This window comes from Trichosurus vulpecula, chromosome 6, assembly GCF_011100635.1.
Source record: "Trichosurus vulpecula isolate mTriVul1 chromosome 6, mTriVul1.pri, whole genome shotgun sequence".
Taxonomy (NCBI): domain Eukaryota; kingdom Metazoa; phylum Chordata; class Mammalia; order Diprotodontia; family Phalangeridae; genus Trichosurus; species Trichosurus vulpecula.
Window position 1 is genome coordinate 32,047,495 of NC_050578.1, and position 20,626 is coordinate 32,068,120.

General features: G+C 38.7%; 1 protein-coding gene across 1 annotated transcript in view; it reads right to left on the minus strand.

Annotated features, from left to right (window-relative positions):
- Window positions 1-5,612: 5,612 nt before the first annotated feature.
- The window catches only part of FAT1 (FAT atypical cadherin 1), a 160,873-nt gene continuing 145,859 nt past the window's right edge, over window positions 5,613-20,626 (minus strand). The window contains 4 exon segments of the mRNA XM_036765408.1: window positions 5,613-7,101; window positions 8,339-8,374; window positions 15,337-15,474; window positions 17,412-18,043. Of these exon segments, the coding sequence (XP_036621303.1) occupies window positions 6,473-7,101; window positions 8,339-8,374; window positions 15,337-15,474; window positions 17,412-18,043 (1,435 nt within the window). The 3' untranslated portion in view covers window positions 5,613-6,472.

Here is a 20,626-nt window from a genome sequence, read left to right on the forward strand (position 1 = left end):
CAAGTCATTCCTGATTCCTAGGTAAATAACCATATTGATTATACCCTGCTACCTCTCCATTCAACTGAAATATTATAATTTCTACCTCCTTACTTTAACTGTATACATCTTTATCTTTCAAGCATTTTTCCTTTACGAAGCACATTGTTGGGTTTTGTTTTTTAACCTGTTCTTCAACTCTCTTCTTATTATAGTATACTTCATTCAAATAGTAGTCAGTTAAGAATCTTAAGTTTTTTTCTTCCTCCATATTGCCAAAAAAAATACCTTCTTTTCTTAAATTGGTACTAGGTATCTACAGTTTGTATTGCTCACCAAGTCTGACTCTAATCCCTTTTCTTTCCCCAAATTTCTGGGTCTCGCTTCATTTTTTCTTCTTTAGTCTGCAACCACTTCTCTGTAGCTGCAGTTTGTTTTGATTGAGACAATCTCCACAATCTTTCAATGTCTCTCATTCCTCTACTCATCTCAGTTCAATCCTCTTCTCACTTTGTTCTATTACTACTAAAAATTCCTATATATAAAAATTTTCTATCATATAACTTTCCTCACTAGGCCCAGTGTGGCTCATGAATCCCTCTCTCTCCTTACTCCAACCTTTTTGATTGAATTATCTTCACCTGTGGTTCCCTAATTTAAAGAAGTAAGAACGTACCTTCCTATAACTTCTAGAGAATATCCTAAACATCTAAGTTACTAGCTCTACTGTTTTGGGTCCCTAAGTGACCCTTAAACAAAGTTGAACTCCCCAAGGACAATAGCTTTTTCTTTTCTGCACTGCATTATTATCTATCCTTTTTAAGCTACTAAAACATTTGCCTTTCTCAAGTTTCTCACCTTCCCCCTTTTTTATATTGGATTTGCATTTCAAAGACTGCCCACCTTTCTCAAAAGAAACAGTGAAAGCAATAAAATCTTTCAAAAATGTATTTTTTTTCTTTATACCTCCGCTGAACTTTGCAAAATTTTATCCATGGATACAAGCTGTTTTCCTTTATTTTTCCTGAAATAGTATATATTTTATTTTGCATTGTTGGTAAGTGGTCATACTGTTATTTTGACTGAGTTGTCTTTTCATGGCTACTTGCACTATGTCCTATTTGACACGGGATCTCTGAAGTTTGGTGACTATATTTGTCAATAAATTAAACCTTAAGTTCCTACTTGCTGGTGTCCTCACCATCCCGTTGGACTACCATCTTTCCCCTCCCTCTGGTTCCAATACTTCTGGGCAATTTTCTCTTGATTTCTTAAACGTGTCATATTCAAGATGTTTCCCTCATTATGTTTTTCTAGTTGTTTCTCTGGACTCTTGCCTTATGGGTCAATTAATTTCATCACAGAAGCCTTGCCTTCTTCCATTTTTGTTGTAGTTATCACTATGTCACCACTCAGTGTGAGGGATAATGGAAAGAGTGGCCCAGCATGCAGTTACGCTGACTCCATTTTGTTGCTCCTCCTAGGATACCAAATACTATCAGACAGTGTCTATAAACATACATAGGTATTTCTTATCCTTTCTCCCACTTCAAACCCACCCATTCAAGTATGATACTTCTTGTCTGCAAACTTACTGACCAAATGTGCCCATCTTTATGCATGGTAATCCTTATAGTAGGTGGTCCTTGGGCTTCTCCACCCTCCCCACCATTCCCTAATTGTATTTATACGACCTTCTTTTCTTTTCCCATTTCATCCCCTTTATACCAGTTAGGACTTGGTCTGATTCTCTTCAGATCAAATTCCCCTAGAAACAGACAACTTCTACCCAATCAGTGCTAACAGCACTACTTATCCTATATTTTCCAAGTTCACCTTAAGAATCCTTACTATTAAGGTTCCTTACAAATATTCAGTGTAATGACAATGAAAATCCCCTGTGTGGGCATCTAAGTCACATGGTCCTAATTCAATTTCAGCATTTGCAACTGTCCTTGGATCACCCACGAGGTGTTGTACATATATAAATACATTAAGATATTTTAAAAAATCTAGACAAGACTCAAGTTGTCAAAGTCTTGAATTAGAGACCTCTAGTTACCCATTTCAAACTTATTTCTCTCTAGTTATACTTGACAATGAGAGATTGATCCTTCTAGTAACATTGAGCCTCTTTTTACATTTTCCATAATTTGCCAGAACATCTGACAGAATCTGTTTTGAAAAGATATTTCTTATGGTATGACCTAGGAGCAATGATAATAGATAACATTTGTATAGTGCTTTGCAGTTCGCCAAGTGCTTTGCAAATATTAACTCATTTGATCCTCACAACGACCCTGTGAGGTAGGTACACACTCTAAGTATCTCCATTTTTAAGATGAGGAAATTGGGGCACAGAGAGGTTAGATGTGTCTAGGGTCATAAAATTAAGTGTCCGGGAAACTTTGGTCCTGACTCGAAGCCCCATGGCACATCCACCTGTGCCACATTACTCAATAGCATTCCCAGTTTTACTATGTGATTTTTGAAGAACAGAATCCACGCAGTATTTTATCTCACTATTCTGCAGCTACTACTGAGTCACACAGAGAAGCTTCACCGACTGAAGCCAATAGGGTGCTTAGTTGTTTCTGCTTCATCATATGAAAACAACCTCAAAGAGTTAATAGTTTTCAGATACCTGGGAAAAAAAGCTTGACCATGTGCCTCATTTTTCCCAGCACAGGAATGATGACTCTATTTTCCTATGACATGCCTCCTCACATTTAGTTTTTATTACCAAAATTAAATTTACTCTTCTTATTTGACAGGAAAAAAAATCCTATATTTTAGAAATGGACTTGAACTAATATAAAATAAACTAAGCGAGACCAAAATAGGGATTGAAAAGTTCAACGGCTCCTTGGCTGGCACATATTTCCTAATGGGCATTCAATACATAAATCTCTCATCCCTCTTAAACAGAGCCATCCTTTTCTGAGCTAGCAGGAAATTAACATCTCCAATATCAAGAAATGGTCCTCAAACACAAACACATGTCAGAAAATGGCAAAGTACAAATGAATTCTCTCTTACCTTTCGTTAAAAGGCAATAGCATCTAGATGAAGTGACATTTAGAAACACCCTGGAAGAGGCAGAGGCAAAGGCAGAAGCAGAGAAAGAGCATGTTTGAACCTTCTGAAGGTTTTTTAGTTGGGTAGTTAACTAGGCAAGACAAGACTGGAGGGGAACGCAAAGGTCACCCTAACTTTCTAAGGCTTGACAGGATGTAGAGTTGGGTATGTGATCAAGAATTCTGTTTTCTGTAGCTTTAAAAAGATGGATCGTGTAGTGGGTCTTCCTAATTCCACGTTGCTGCACAATTTCCACTGAATGAAGTTTCCAATGTTGGGTAATACGGTTGATATTCTTTGTCAATGGAAACCCAGGTTATAAGATACCATGTAATACTGGTAACTTCACTCATGTTATCATGGTGTGGAGGTGACCTTAGGTTCTTAGAGGTTACCTGGAGGCTTGAAATAGGTCTTATGAAGGTGGAAAGGCTTTTGTAGGAGACTGTTCATTACTGTTTAGCACCCAGCATAATGGCTTATGCACAATCAGCAAGTAAGAAAGCTGTGATTTCATCTCCCTAGGAATCCTGCGGGTGCCAGAATTCTCTCCACCAATGCAGATTAAACCCCTCCAATACTTAGAATACACGATATACCTGTGGCTCCAAGTTATGTATCTTGCCCAGGGATACACGTCTGTGTCAGAGACAGGTCCAAAACTTCAAACCCAGCGCTCTATCCACTTTGGCACATTGCTTTGCACACAGTAGGAACCTGAGTATTTACTCGAATTTGTTGAGTATCGGCCCAGAGACGGTGTTGAGAGCTTACCTAGTATGGCTCACCCCAAAAGGCCAGCCTTCGAAGGATGAACTTTTTTTTTTCCTCCGGGCACAAAAACTCATGAAGACCGTGTAAATAATGTATGCAAAGGCTGGAAAGAGGGAGTGGTGAGAGTAATTAGTCAATCAACAAACATTCATTATTTAACTACTGTTTGCCGGGTATTCTGGCAAAACTAAAAATTAAACAGTCCCTGCCCTCATAGAGCTTATATTCCATTGGATCATATGAATCTTTGAAGTAGAATATTTCAAGTTATTCCTAGAACATTCCCTATCAGAGTTCAGCGGATATTGTAAAATCCTTCACCCGTCCTTCCCCATCCCAGTAATTCTGACGATTCTTTTAAGAGAAAAAAACAAAACTGAGGTAACATTCTTCGTGGGAGGGTGTTGTAAATACCGACAAGATGTCTGGTCCTTCCCCCAATGGACAGGAATCACAAGCATCTTGTCCAATTTCTGGCAAGCATCGATTCTATATGTATTAAGAGATACGGCAGAATCACAACACAACATCTCCTATTGGGAGGAAAACCTAGAAGGAAGCGGCGGGACGCTCGCAGGTGCTTCATGCAGGAACAGTATCTGAGGCAGAAAAGACGGATACAGTTTGACTGTAGTCAGGAAATATCAATCGATCATGAGAATGAAGACATAAGTGAAGAAGTTTGCTTCTACCTCATTGCTGGACATCCAGGGCCATCTCCAGTCATTCTGATCTACATCTTGCCACCGGACTCGGATGGCTCCAGAGCAGGGAGTGAGGCTGGTGACTTTGCACAGCCCTCCCTCGCTTAAATCCAATTCACTCGCGAGTCACGGCATCATCTTCCTGATGCACGGTCCTCTTCAAGAATGAAGGACAACTTGAGAGTAGTAGTAGCTGCCTTGCTAGGGACCCAACCGGCCAGTTCCAGTTGGGTAATGCAATTCCTCCTTTTCTTGCTTCCCTCCTCTTCCTCTGTCCACACACGGAATCATACCCTTACCTGCGGGTACTCTGCCCAAAGGAATGTAAGTTTTGATCGCTGAAACCTCACAAGGTATCTTGAGGTTTATGAGCTAGATTTCTTTTTTTAGGGATCATGTCTTAAACTGAAATCACTCTGGCGCTCATCAATCGCCCAACAACAGGTCACAGCCTCATTCGGTCATTGTTTGGGCTCTGACGGCTCAGAGTGAGGGTAAATACCAGTTGTTTCTGTTTTGGCCAGAACCCCTGAGGTTCTTTCCCTAATTTTGTTTTTTCCCTGATGAGGTAAAAGAGGTCATATTTTGCCTCATTTTTTCTTATCTAGCCTTAATCACTGAATGGATATTACCTCAGACCTGGGAAAGACCTTAGCTTAAAAACACCAAGGTCTCCCACCACATCCTGGGCCCTCTCTAGTTGTCTTGAGCTGTATCTTGCCACTGGACCCAGATGGCTCCAGAGGAGAGTGTAAGGCTGGTGACTCGGCACAGCCTGGCCTCAATGAAATCTAATTCACTTACAAGTCATGACATCATCTTCCCAATGTCATGGTTCTCTTTAGAACAGAGGACAAACAACAACAGCCAGACATTACTGGATAGCCTACATCATTCTCCTAGTACTGGAGATAGTATCATGCATCATGTAGCCACATATTGCCATCTACTGGCCATCCTTGTAATAGACTCGCAATGGATTTGGCAAATTGAGAAAGGCAAACAAAACTATTGTCCCTGTGAAAAGAAATCCAACTACTAAAACCTGAAAAGGAGTAAAATACAGAGAAAATAAGCAACAAAGCTAAAGTATTTTATTAATAATTTATTGTCAGTAAGAAAGACTGGCTAATGGTAGTTTTCAGTAAAAACCTTTACAAGACCATTTGCATCACAAATATACAGACACTATAAAAACTGTGTCCTGGTGGTTTTGGTTCTAAACAGGTATGCAGAGGGTCCCCATTACACTTTCCAATAAGGGAAAAATGTGTTTAATTCTAAAATACAGCAACCCATTTAAGACATCTCCATGTACCGTGTCTGACCTAGAAAGTACCAGGTCTCCCTTCATCCTATATACAGCTAGTATTGCAAGAATATGGTGAAATGTTTGCATGAAGAGTTGTATCACAATGGAAATGGACACGTCGTGAAAGACATAATCAAAATCAGGGTTCTGGGTAATGAAAGAATAACACCAGTAAGATTCAATGGAAAATGAACTGACAAAATATCTACAAAATCTAATTAAAAATTATTAAAAACAAATATGTACATACATTTACAAAAAGAAAAACAGAAGTTAATGTAATGAAATCTAGATGAATCATGCTAAAATGGTGATGAGGTCTGACTGATTTTTGCTTTTATCACTTTAATATAGACAAAGTAAATTAAAAAAAAAACCCACATTTATTAATGGCACAGCCAATGGAAATCTTAAGTTCATTCAATCACACACAGTAGGTCAGGAAATGGAACCCAGATAACATGTGGAAATGAGCTGCTTGATCCAGGGCAGCCATGCCAGTTTTAGGTTGCAGAAAACAAAGCATTCAAGCGCCGCTGCAAAGAAAATGAAGATCTTTAGGATATCAGTCTAGAATATAAGTTCTTGAAAGTCCAGGCACTTTTTTTCCCCTAGAATTTGAGTGTCAGACTTCTGTATGCTGTTGTGTATCCAGTGGAGGAATGGTCACATCTTCAAAGTGGCCATCCTCCCCACTCTCATAGTCACTCATCATGACCTCCGACTCCATTTCGCAGCATGCTGACACATCGGAGCATGAAGCCGTTGAAGCGTACACAGACATGGACATGTTGTCTACAGTGGGTGCTTCAAAGTCTCTGTTATACCCTGAAGGGTAAGGGGTGAAGGGTTCTCTACCACTACTGTTCTCTCCAATTGTTGTCTTTTGAGGTTCAGACATATCTACAGGATAAAAATTGGGGAGAAACTGGTTGAAATTGAACCTCTGCCGACTTTTTGTGGAAGAGCCCAAGCTACGTACTGTAGCAGGCATGTCTTTGGGGGGTTGTATTGATTCAAACTGATCACTGAATTCTGGTGGCAATGGCGGGAGTTCATCGGGGGCAGGGAAATCTTCCGGAGGTGGTGGGAAGTCACTTTCAATGTCATAACCTCCTGGGTAATAGTCTGTATCGATTGCACTTGGGTCTGTGTAGAGGGGGGTTTGCTCATCAATGACCTCATAGTTGGGAAATTCCTGTATATCTGGCAGCGGAACACTTGGCATCCAATCAGAAGTATCCCAGTGATAACCTAGGAAGAGGAAAAATGGTACAAAGTGGAATTAAATGTTTTAGCATTTCTTTCTTATAAACACTCTGAAGAAAACTAGAGACAATATAGTATTAAGAAACATGCTTTATTTTTAGGTTAATTTGTTCAACTGAACTGAATTCCTTGGGGACAACTTGTCCTTACCCATATACAACTGTTTCATGGTGCAAAAGCTTACTAGGCCCCAGCTATATTTTCTGAAAGTTAGATTTTTATGGATATATACGACAGCCAAGCAAACAATTTTAACATAAGCAATGCACTGAAAATTGAATTGTGTATAAAGTATTCAGAAGCAAACAAAAACCAACCCAACATGCTTACTACAAACTGTATTTTCATGTCAAGAAACCTCTTTTTTGTGAAACACATATTAGTTTAGTTTTGGACTTATTTAATCTTGAGGAATATTCAGTCCAATATCAAGCATGAATTCTAAGTGAAATTTACTCATTAACTGAACAGCCTAAATACACATTTAAAAACCTTCAAGTCAGTCTTTAAAATGCTGATGTTAAAGTGAAAAAAAATCTAAAATGTGTAATATATTGAATAGAGAATATTATTTTTGCACATGCAAGCAAGCCAGCTTTATCTCTACCCCTTGGGTGAAAAAAAATCATTCCCCCCTCATTTCTTAATAGATTTTACTGCTTTAAAGATCTTTTCCATAAAACCAGTCCTCTATTCCCTTAGAGCTAACAGGATTCTCTTCCTTCTTAAACTTTCCAAGTATCTTCTGGATCAAGACATCCATCTTCACAGTCAGGAAGATGTGGTTTCAAATTCTATCACAAATCACGTCAGGACAAATCACATCCCAAGGCTTCCAGACAACTCTCTTAAGTGCTGAGAGTAGAGGGATGAGTTCCATTGTAATCACAGGTTGGACCAAAATCCCCAAATAAATGTTGTCTGGATCTCTCCTTTGCCCCTGCTACAACCCTACCTAAGACTGTACTTGTGTGTGTTTATGCTGTAGGCCCACTGTTAGACTGGAAGCTCTTTTGAGAGCAAAAACTGTCTTCTTTTCATCTTTATTTAGAAAAACATGAAAAAAAAATCAAGGTCATGAATGCTGTATGCTTAATGAATGTTGAATCTACTTAATGCAGAAAATAAAGTAAGTGAAATAAAATCAGTATTAAGGTTAAACCTTTACATAACAAACTTTTAAAAGAGTGAATACCAATGAACAACCGCATGCATAAGTCACCTTTTGATTTGGTGAGGTCAGGTGCAGCGAAAGATTCTTTAGACGGCAAAGTAAAAAGAGAAGAAAATATTTACAATTAGGAATCAAACAGGAAATGTAATTAAGGAGCAATAAAGATACAGTGGCTGCTGGTGACACCAACAGAGAAATGGGGTTTAAATACCCTTCATCACAAGATTCTAGTTATCCTACTGAAAGTAAGGGTTATGACAACAAAAGTGAAGTATTTTGGGAGCAAAGTAAGGACAACCAACAATTGCAATGCAGTGTAACATTCTCCTTAAATAAGTTATCCTGTTTTTCTTGTGATCGGGAATCTGCACTCGGAAGAACAGGTTTTGTTAACAGAATTGAAGAAAATGAGCCAATAAAAATCTAACCCTAAGCAATTAAAACCATATACTTATGGTGCTAAAACCAAAATGGATAAGAATTATTAGCTCTAAGTGCCTGCAGGTACACAGTAATTAGCAAGGTTTTAAACTCTCATTCTTTTAAGGCATGCATAATCCCCCCCAGAGTCCAAGACAATGAAAAACCACAGATGCACGGCCAGACTATTGAACAAAAAACGAACAATTCTTAAGACACCTGTGACCAACTCCAACGGTTATTTCTTTCCAAATCCTGCTCATTAAAGGCGGAATATAATGTGATTTGACTGGCTTTAACGTTTTTAACCAATTTCTCAGAAAATAATCTGAATAAGCTATTTTCTTTCCTCCAACCTGTAATTACATACGTCCTTTGATAAGTATAACACAGAGGAAATACGACATGGCTGCAAGTTAAATCTGGAGCCTCTTAGCAAACAGAATCTAAGGACTGGAGCCAACCTCGGTGGTCATGTACAATGATCCCCTCCTATGACATTCTTGTTAACAGATGCTACGGGAAGACCCCTAGGTGCAGAACTCACTACTGTTTGAGGATGCCCAATCCTACTTCTGGAAAGCTCCAATGATTAGGAAGGTTTTTCTCATTTTAGGCTGAAAACTATCTCTTTATTGGAAGTTAGCTCCCCCTAATCTATGGGAACTAAGTCAGAAAGAGTGTGGGAAAACAGAAAGAATGTTGCATTTCAAGTCAGCAGACCTGGGCTTCTGGAACCCCCATTCTGCCACTGGTTCCACGTTCTTGGGCAAATTATTTAACCTCTGCATGGGCCTCAATCTCCTTTTCTCTAAAATGAGGGATGGAGGGTGGACTCTTCCCATCTTTCCAACTCTAAATCTGTGAGTCTATGATGATGAATGCTTCTTTCATATGACGGCCCATAAGATACCTAAAAGCAACTAGCATATACCTCCCTGCTCCCAAGTTTTGCCAAGATAAGTATTTCTGCTTCTTTAGTCAGCTATATTCAGTCTATTATTTAAAATAATATGTGACAAACATATATTATAGCTATCTTCTGTAAAGCTAAACTCATCTCAAATGAAAGTACTTCAGTGACCCTATGAAGGGTCATAAAAACATTTATTTATTAGCACAGCACATGCCATGAAATAATTGCATTTAAATTGTGAGTTCCTTGAGGGTAGGGACTGTCTTTTGCCTTTCTTTGTATCCCTACGACTTAGCACGGTGACTGGTATATAGCAGGAGCTTAATGAATGCTTATTGGTTCAGTGGAAAGGCTTTGGAGTCAGAGGACCTGGATTAAAATCTCAGCTAAGCAACTTAAAACTCTGTGACCTTGGACCATCCCTTTACCAGTTTTCCCATGTATGAAATCAGGGCTTTGGCCTTTCTGGGTCTAAGTAATTGATTCTATCATCCTGTTACACACAAATCCTCAAGTTTTAAGGTAATACACCAAATGAAATCCTAGTTCAGTTTTGCTTCTCTAAACTGTGTTGATATAGCGTGTTTGGCATATGCATTTACTGAGAAATGCAACACAGTAGTGGATGGAGTGTGAGAATCCTAGCCTTAGGTTCAAATTCTGCCTCTGAACGATATTTTTGAAACTGTATGACTTTGGTTGAGTTGCTGAGCTGCAACTTTTATTTGCAAAATGGCAGTGTTAACATTTGCTCTACCTACTTCACAGGGCTGACAACCTCAAAGAGCCAAGTACAGTATCATCTATTATCAACAGAATATAACAAAAAGCTCAGAGACAGCCACTAGACCCAATCTGGGCTCTGTCCACTGTTTCCTTACCTAAAGAGACCCTCTAAAATAATGACTGGTGCTTTTCTTAAGCCGGTACACCACCAGGACCTCTAGGACGTATTTTCCCTCAGGAAATTAAACATCCTTTTATTTAGCACGGTGCCTAGCCCATAGTAGGTGCTCAATAAATGTTTATGGATTGAGTGAGGAATTATAATTAGTAACTCTGGTTTTAGAAACAGCAACCTTTTTCTGACAGCTAAATCCGGCATGGAACTAATCTATTGTGCCACACTATTTAAAAAGTCTAGTTCCTAAATTTAATAGAGGCTCTGTAGAGTATGGCCAAACTACTGCCACCAAGAGGTAATGAGATACATGCAGTATTTTGCTGTGCCTCAGTACAGGGGCTGTCAACATTGAACAGGCAGGATGGTATAAAGAACAGCTCTCAGATTTTTTGGTTCCGCAACCCCTTTACATTCTTAAAACTGACTGATGATCCTCCAATGGGCTTTTATTTATATGTGGGTAATATCTACTGATATTTACCATATTAGAAATTAAAACATCTTAATAATATTATTATGAAAATAGTTTTGACCTCATGGTTACTCTGCCCCCACTACTCCCTGTCCTGGACCACATTTTGAGAACCCCTGGTGTAGTAGACAGGGAGCTGGACCTGGACTTAGGAACATCTGTGTTCAAACCCTGACTACACTTACAAGCTTTATCCCAGCAAACCTCTAAAATCTTTCAATTTCCAGTCTTTTCCCTCCCTACCCTGCCCCAGGTAATTAAACTACAGAGCAGGTAGAGATGTGCATTCATAAAGAAGCTTCCTCATACAGATGAAATCATAAGACTGGTTCCATCCCATCCCACTCAAACTAGTCTTTTGGAGACTATCTTTTCCTTTCAGTTTTTAACAAATATGATCAGGTAAACTGATTTTCATGGAAGTATTAACCATCCATGTACCTTTAATGCAAGTCTTAGAACTTATTGTCTGATGCCAATGCCCAAGACTCCTAGACCTAAAAAAAATATGCCAGAGGAGGCCTCGGCTGCCATTGGGAAGAAAGTAGGATGATTTACTCCTGTTTTGGGGCTTGTGAATCCAACAACATCCAACTAACACATACCACAGAAAGCGAGCTTTGGTTTCCTTTTTGTTTTGAGCACTCTCGAATTAAAGAGGCTTCTAAATGTCTTAGTACCAGCCAAAAAGAAAAACAGAAGCCCTTTTCATTTGAATAACCAAAGAAAACCATGAAGTAACACTACAAATGGAAGTGCTTCTTACACATCTTATGAACACCAACAAATGCACATATGCAAGAAGAGGAGACAGTTAAGAGGTCTTTGCATTTTTTAGCAGCATTATGGATCAACAATGTACTTGTCCAGACCAAGCTCATTAACCTCAGAGATGGAAATACTGAGATCCAGAGAACAAGGCAGAATCAATCAATTGTAGAGACAAAGTTCTAACCTGAGTCTCCTGTTAATTTATTCATAGCCACTAAGAGAGCAAGTTGGCAGTATCTTTTTTAATCTTTCTGAAATCAAGTCTTCTGAAGACATGCTACACTTACTGACTCCCCTTGATACATATAATACATCCAATGCAAGCGAAAGGATTTCACACAAGACACATTTTGAGGACGACTTTGTTCACATAAAGCCAATCATTAAGCAACTGTACCTATGGAGCCAGTGTAAACAATGAAAAGCGAAGCATCTATGTGTGAACGTGTACAGATAGATACCTTCTTTATCCACCATGTCAACGTCAACGACAGCATTGACAAGGTGTATTACCGTCACCAAGGAAGCTTGTAAGGGGTGCAAAAGTTAGGAAAAACTACCATTAGTAGAAGTATGAAACAAAACACAAAGAACAAACATGATTCTATCTACAAAGGATGATTCTAACATCGCAGTCACTGTTACTTTTCATTAAAGCATAAACTTCTTAGCTTAGTTTTTTCTCTACAAACTGCCTCATCCATACATCTGAGACTTTCCTCATCGATTACCTTCTGGTAAAGTTCAGTATTTCTTTCTGAGTAATAAGTACAACCACCACAACGACAAATTTGAAAACTGCTACTGTTTTATCTGAATAGCTATACAAATGTCCAATTTCTTAAAAGTCAGAAGTCAGGATTGTGGTTGAGCTTTTTCTTAACTTAAATATGTCAAGAGCTGAACATATCAAGTTTTAAGAGTTAACTAAATTTTTAATTCAGTTCAACAAACATTTGTAAATCACCTACCATCTGCAAAGCATTCTCTTAGATAGAGGGAACACCAAGATAAATACAAGGTCCTTGGCCAGAATGGACTTACAGTTCAATAGAACTAAAAGGGGCTTCCTCATACAGAAGAAATCATAAGACTGGTCCCATCCCATCCCAATCATTCAAACTAGTCTTTTGGAGACTATCTTTTCCTTTCAGTTTTTAACAAATATGATCAGGTAAACTGATTTTCATGGAAGTGTTAACCATCCATCCGCAAATTACTTTAACATTAAGTGCTTTGGAGAATTCAAAAAGGTCTGAGAGTTTAGGGATACAATATGTTGGTGGGGGGGGAGAGGTGGCATCTGACCTGGGCTTTGAAGGAAGAGAAGAATTTTATGAAATAGAGAAATAGAAAATGTCACCTGCAGGCATGAGAGATGGGAGGTGGTAGTATGGAGGGCAGAGTGGCAAATAGGAGAGATAAGAAGTTAGGAAGTCAAGTAAGAAGACTATTAGAATTATCCAGGAGACAGAAAATGCTGAAGAAAGTTGGCTGCAGTGAGAGTACAAAGCAGGCTGTTATAAAATAGAATCAACTTGATTTGGGTACTGACTATATATATAGGATTGAAGGCGAGGGAGAGTTAAGACTCAAATGTGTTTTTGAGGTGTAAACCTGAGTGAATAGGAGGCTCATAGTAGTTTCAAAAAATAGTCAATTAGGCAGATTGATAGGGCTTCTGGTGGTGGGAGTAAGTAGATACTTTCAAACATGTTGATTTTGAGGTGCTGTCATGATACACAGATAGAGATGCTTAACAGCTGCTGGAAACAAGAGATGAGAAGCACTCTGGAGAAGTCAGGGAGGGAGATATAATTTTTAAAGTCATATTCATAGAAGTGATGTATGGGTGGAGGTATCTTACAGAGACCTCAGAGGCACAGCCTCTTAATTTTACAGATGAGGAAACTAAGGTCCATAGAAGTCTAGCGATTTGTTCAAGAATACAAAGGCAGTCAAGTGAAAGATCCAGGATTTAAACCAGTTCATGAGCTCTTTCATGTACTAGATGCCCTCATGAACTTATCAAAGAAGCCTTAGAATAAAACAAAAATCAATATTTTGTAAGGCACAAAAATTAAAAATGAAGCTTTTAAAAATTTTGTATAGGTAAAATTCTTATTTTACTCTATTTTTGAATACATTCCTATTTTTTCCTATTTTTTTTTGTGTTTCAATGTAGTATAGTTGGCTATTCATAATGAGTCCCCATGAACTTCCTTCATCACAAAGCCAAAGGAACATAGAAGCAGTTTCTTAAACTCCAGTCCCAGTAAGTAACAGGATTCATGTGGGAACTGAGGCCATAGAAAAAGTTTGGGGTGGGGGGGAAGAAACAAGATAAAATCTTGTAACTGGAAAAAAGTGTCCATGGAAGCTGACTGTGTTAGAATTTTCTATCTACTCTAAAAAGGGTACCTACTGTGTTTACTGTTTGTTGATTACAAGAAAGCATCTGACTCAGCCAAGCAAAATGCAGCCTTGGCTGCTAACATCAAACAAAACATTTTCCACGTATGTTAAGAACATACAAGAATAATGCAACCAGAAATACTTTTATTCAACAATCCTTAGGGTATCAATATTAACCAATGCACAAACCAGGGACACCCATATTCACTCAAGGTGTTCACCACTATTATGTATGATATCTGGTGACAAATAAATCCAAATGGAAAAGGGATTTCCTATAGATAGGGAGGTTCTATTAGATGTCCCTTTTTGAGCATACTATGCTGACTGTATCAAGCCTCATAGCATAAAGAACTCCCTCATGAAGTTCACAGCCACTCAAAAGAACCTGATCTTGTCAGCTATACAGGAAGAATCAAGTGGATAAAGAATGTATATTGCCCAGATGATGATATGTAACTGAATGCAGTCCATAACCTCTATCAGTACATATATACTGGAGACCCTGAAGGCGGACAGTGAATTGGGTCCTAGAGAGCCTGAATGTTGTACTGACATTCATGAAATACTGAAAGTCTTCAGCTTTTTGGGTGGCTCCTTCACAAATGAGGATTTACAGAAGGGCATGGATAAGATTCATGCACGATTGGAAGGCATTGATGATTTGTTATGTTTCTGGGTGAGGAATTTCCCCTAAAGATAAGGTGATAAATCCAATAAACCTTTCTGAATAAGTTTAGAAAAGCCTTGTGGCTTTTTTCAAACACAAAGCTCCGTTTATAAAAGTCATTTAAACAAATGCTTGCTGAAATGAACTGAACTAACAACAAACCTGACATTTAGCTCTTGGATAAGATTTTCTGTCGTACTAATACTCAATGCTGAGCTTTGGATTACTGGGAACGGGAGGAATAGTATTAACTTAAGAAAATTACTTAGAAAGCATGTGCAAATTATTAGAGTCCAATTAGCTGCTGAATGTGAATGATTTATATATTTGCTTGTAGCTAACGTAAAAATGGGGTTACTCAGTTTAGATAAGATCTCAAGGGCCTTAAGAAAGGTCATCCAATTCAAATATGCATAATATAAAAGGAATGAACGGACAGCAGCAGCTAAGCACAGTGGGAAAATGTTCTTCTACATACCATTATCATCACATGACTCCGACTGGAAAGAGCTGAGAGACTGAACTTCTGAAAGGCTTTCTCGAGCACTGTAAGGATGCGACACTTTTTCCTCTAGAGGCTTCTTTGAAATACAGGGTTCAAGCTCGACCACTTTGGCTATAGGAAAAAGTACAGGTAAACAGGGTGAACAAGTTCAAGATAAATTCCAAGCAGACAATATTCCTGACAGAGATTTAGGGAGTAAGAAGGGGAATTCTTCTTTTTAAACATAGTTCCTGGGTGTTTGGAACCCCAGGTGGGGAGTTTCTTCCACAGAGGAGAGGTTAAGTGCTATTTCTTGCAATAGAACCCAATGCTTTCAGGGATCCCTGAGCTCCTGAAGGTTCTGCCAGAGAAACATGAGTTTTCATGGGTCCTACTTAACTGTTCCAAATTCATTCCTTGAACAGTCTAGCTAAATTTGGAGAGACTCATGACCAGGTGATTAATTTTATGGCTATAGTAATGAATCACATTGTCTACTAAGGTGTGGAAGGGGTGTGATCTTCATGGGTAGAGAAAGAAATCTAACCAGTGAAATCAATGATGGTTTTATGGGATTATATTATAAGAGCCTATTTATTGTAAAATACATAAAAGTGCAACTTAAAAAAAAATTGCTCAAGGGAGCAAGTACCTTGAATGACACCCATTAAGCCCAACATACTTTTTAAGAATCTGACTAAGCCAATATAATCTATTTAGATTTCAAAAGGCAGTCACCATACTAGGGCATTATTTAGAAAATACAGGACTGAACTTCATTCTTTCAAAAAAAATAATCCTACACCCAAAATAAATGCTCATCTGAATGCAGAGATTTCTGGGGATAGGAACTGTCTCTTATCTAAACTTTATATGTCTCTAAATGTGTATGTAATGCAATACTCTCTATATAGAGTAGGTACCTTATAATGTTTTGCTGAATTCACATGCTATCTCCTTCTCTTCCAGAAAAAAAAAAAAAGCATCTTTAGTGTCTTCCTGTAACCGCTAAGGCAAAATATTAAATCCTTAGACTGCTATCTAAGGCCAACCACAATTTGGTTTCATCTTCTATTTCTTGTGTTATTTCATATTACTCAGCCCCTCACACTTTATACTCCAACTGCATTGGACTACCAGCTTTTTCCTGAACTTAACCTTCTCATTTCCTACCTCTGTGCATTTGACTCAGGCCACACTTGGGACATCCACCTTTCTCATCTTTGTCTTTGTGAGTTCTTTTCTTCCTCTAAGGCGCTGCCTGAGTGCTGAAGCCTTTATTGACCCTCTTAGCTGTTAGTGAACTCTCCCTTCTCAAACACCCCTTGATCACTTGCTTCATTTGATCTCTCCTTTGCTTTACTTCACCCACCACCTTGTATCATACTTATCTATCAGAATTTAAGTTCCTTGAGGGGAGGAAGGCTTTTCTTTTTGTCCATGCACTCACACTCTTTGCACAATTTCCTGCTTATTCAGTCATGGAGCCAACAAGCATGTATTAAGCGCCTACTATGAGACAGGCACTCTAAATGCTACAAAGAAAGGCAAAAAGTCTCTCTTCTCAAGGAGTTCACAATCTAATAAGGGAGACAACATGCAAACAACTAATACACATACACACATATACACACGTGTGTATGTATATATACACACATGCATGTATGTATATATACACACGCATATGTATGTATGTATGTATGTGTATGTATGTATATATATATGTATATATATACACACACACACACACACACACATATACGTATATATGTTTATGAGACATGTGCCATGTAAATGGAAGGCAATCTCAGAAGAAAAGGTCTACTGGGATGGGGAGGGGAGAATAAGCAGGGGAGCAGGAAAGGCTTATTGTAGAATGTTGTATTTGAGCCGCCTCTCAAAGGAAGCCAGGGAAGCTGGGAGGAGGAGAGGGAATAATAAGTATGGAGGAAAACCAGTGCAAATGCACAGTCAGGAGATAAAGAGGCTCAATCTGCCCTTTGATGTGCTTAAAAACAAGGTTTATCTCAGTGACATTTTATTTAGGAAGAAAAAAACGGGGTTCTTACTATCATAGTCGAAATCCCAGTTGGGTTTCTGAATCGAGTCACTGTCAGAAGGAGAGTTTGAAGGAGGTGGGGGAGGCAAATTGGGTGCGACGCTGCAGACGGCCACGGCTTTTCGGTGTCCATGCATAGAATCTGGGTTGAAGGTACTAAACTCGGGATGTTCTGGAATGGCAGACCCTTCAAAGGAATTTCGGTCAAGATTGTTCCTGGAATCACTTGGAATGCTTGGAGTGTAAGAAATGGGGCGGACAGGCACCTGAGGCGGTACATCTGAGTAAATGCTCTTATTGAGTTTTGAATCAAAATATGGCCTTTGTAAGAAAGCTGTCGTGGGCCCCAAATGTTTGTCCTCAGGTTCTGCTTGGTGCTTCTTCTTTTTATGAATCATTTTGCGGCAGACGACAAATATCACTACTAGTAGGAATATGCCTATGATGAACACAATGATTCCTATTCCTTCGGCTAATCCAATATTCCATGGGGTAGATACATACTTATTGGGAAGTGAGTCTTCACAGTGTTTTCCTTGATAGTCAAGGCTACAGTTACAGCGATAGGAGCCATGGGTATTCTCACAAGGAGCCCCATTGCGGCAAGGATTAACGGCACATTCATCGATATCGCTTTGACACCTGTCAGAAAGAAAGCGAAGGACATAAAACCAATGACAAAAAAGTTTGAGGATTTTTAGTGGTGGTGGAATTTCAGAAAACTTTTCCTTTGTTGGAGAATTCATTTCTAAAATCCTATTCTTGGGTCTTTTGAAAGTTATGCTGAAGAGAAGGCTAAGTTTATAATTTGTCCTTAATTGGGTTTAAACATAAAAACTGGATAACTCAAATTTATCTATTGGTTACAGCAAAGAGGGGGATTTAGTCCATTTCTGAGCTATATGTTTAGTTAAGAAAGTTTTTTTTTGTTTGTTTGAACCTGTAATCTCATTAGTATAGGGAACACTGATGAGGAAGCCCCCTATCTACCAAGACAAATCTACAATTCTTCTTGAATTTATCGTCAGAGAGTTTTCTGGAGCAAAGAAAGGTTAAGTGACTTACACAGCTTTTATATGTCAGAGGTGGATCTTGAACCCATGTTTTCTAAGCTTTGAAGCTGGCTCTCAATCCACTATGACACTCTGCTTCTCTCTGTGATATATGACCAACTATATAAAATGTTAAATGGACCTACCCTTTCAGTTGAAACAAGAGTTAATCCAGAAAAGGAAGTTAATGGAAAGACCTGACAGACAAGGCTGAATGGGTTCTTTTGACTGAGTAAGACAATTCCAACATTAGGAAGAGTTCCCAGTTCAATTTATTTTGTTTTAGACAATACCCTTTCTTTTTTTTAAATCATCAGTGTTGAAAATTGTTCGCAACAGAGCCTTGTGATAGAACACTGAATTTGGTGTCCAAGAACCTGGGTTCAAGTTCTGAATTAATCATCTGAACTTGGGTAAGTGGGTTTCAATTTCCTATAAAATAGGGGTAGGGTGACAGGGGGTAGTGTCAGACTGGATGATCTTTACGGTCCTGTCTAGCTCTAAATCGCATAGACTATTTAAAAACTGTTTGTATACAGATCACATTTCTCAGATTCAAGGGACTCAGTGAATCATCTGAAACTCAAAAGCTAAAATGAACTTTCTTGGTTTGCCAACCAACTAAGTGTTCAGAGATTTGGACTTCACATCCTGATGTTTATGCCTGGAACATTTCCAATATTTGGATTAAAATGGCTCTCTAAGTGCTTTGGCAACAGAGTAAGTTATGTTGAAAAAAACAAGGTTAACAGGATAAAATCATCTCCACACTAAAAAGTCACTCTCAATTATGTTTTCTTGCTCTAAAGCTTCAGAAACACACTGAACACTTCAATCAACCCAAAATTCAGTCCCTTCTCACTTTTTGCTAAATATGGTAAGCAGAAAGACTGTGGAGAACAATTTTTTTTTCTTAGAAGTGACTTTTATCTTTTTTGAAACTGGTCAAAGAAAGGAGCCACATAATGTAATGCTTTGAGTCTAAGAATATCAAAGCCCGGTTCCAAAACTTTCAATAATTCCTAGTTACTTACAGGAGAATAAAGCCCAAACTTTCTTTACTGTGGCATTCAAGGTCCTTCACAATCTGGTCCAGCCTTACAAGGACGCTTCTCTCCTGCCAGACTATTTGATTGACTCTTTGGTGTATATAATAACATGCTTCCTCCCAGTTCTATAACGGTTCTCATGCCTTCTTCTTTATTTCTAAACAAATGTTAGCTATTTTTCAGACCCACTTAAGCTTCCACCTCCACCATGAAGCCTTCCCTGAGGGTCTTCTCCCTATTCTTTAAGTTTCTGATCCTTTATCTCTCAACACCCATGCATCTATGTGGGATTTATTTATCTCCTGCCATGAAACGTCTCTTCTAATGTTACATAATTTTTCTTGTGAGTGTATCTTGTCTTCTCCACTAGATGAGCTCGCAAATGCCCTAGAAGAACTGCTACTCTTTTCTGTCTCCTACAGTGCCTAGCGCAGGGATGTAATTTTAATAATTATCACAACTCATGATCATATGGTGTTTCTAAGTTTATATGGTATCTTCCTTACAACCACCCTATCAGGTGATATGAGTATTACCAGCCTCACTTTACAGAGGAGGAAACCCTGGCAGAGAGAGAAGTCCCATAACTTTCCCTGAGTGGTCACACATGTAGTTAAATGTCAGATACTCAGATCTCCTTCCTCATTCTAAGGTCAATGCTCTATAAAACTAAAAGGTGTTTGACAGTTTGCTAAATGACTGCATAAAGAACTTATGCCAATTATATGTATTATAAGGATTAGGAAGCTATAGAATCAGGTACCATGTCCCAACCGAGGGATTCTGCAGCATGACTGTTACTGTGGTGCATATGTGACTCTGGACGTAACATCGGAACCAGTCGAGGGTGGCTCCATCACTGAAAATTTGAAATTATGGAATATTTTTGGAGAAACAGTCTTATTAGAGCCAACATGGTGGAGCAAACAAAGAGCTGGCATGAGCACCAAGAGGTCCACCCTCGGACACACACAGGATATGTGAGACGCTTGCCAAGTCACTTCTCAGGGCTTTTAGGTAACCTTTGCCCCCCACCTCCAACATGGGACCCTTCTTGGTCCTTCCAGTCTGTAGCATTTTTCTCTCTTAAAATGACTATATATCTACTGATATGTGTTTATTTT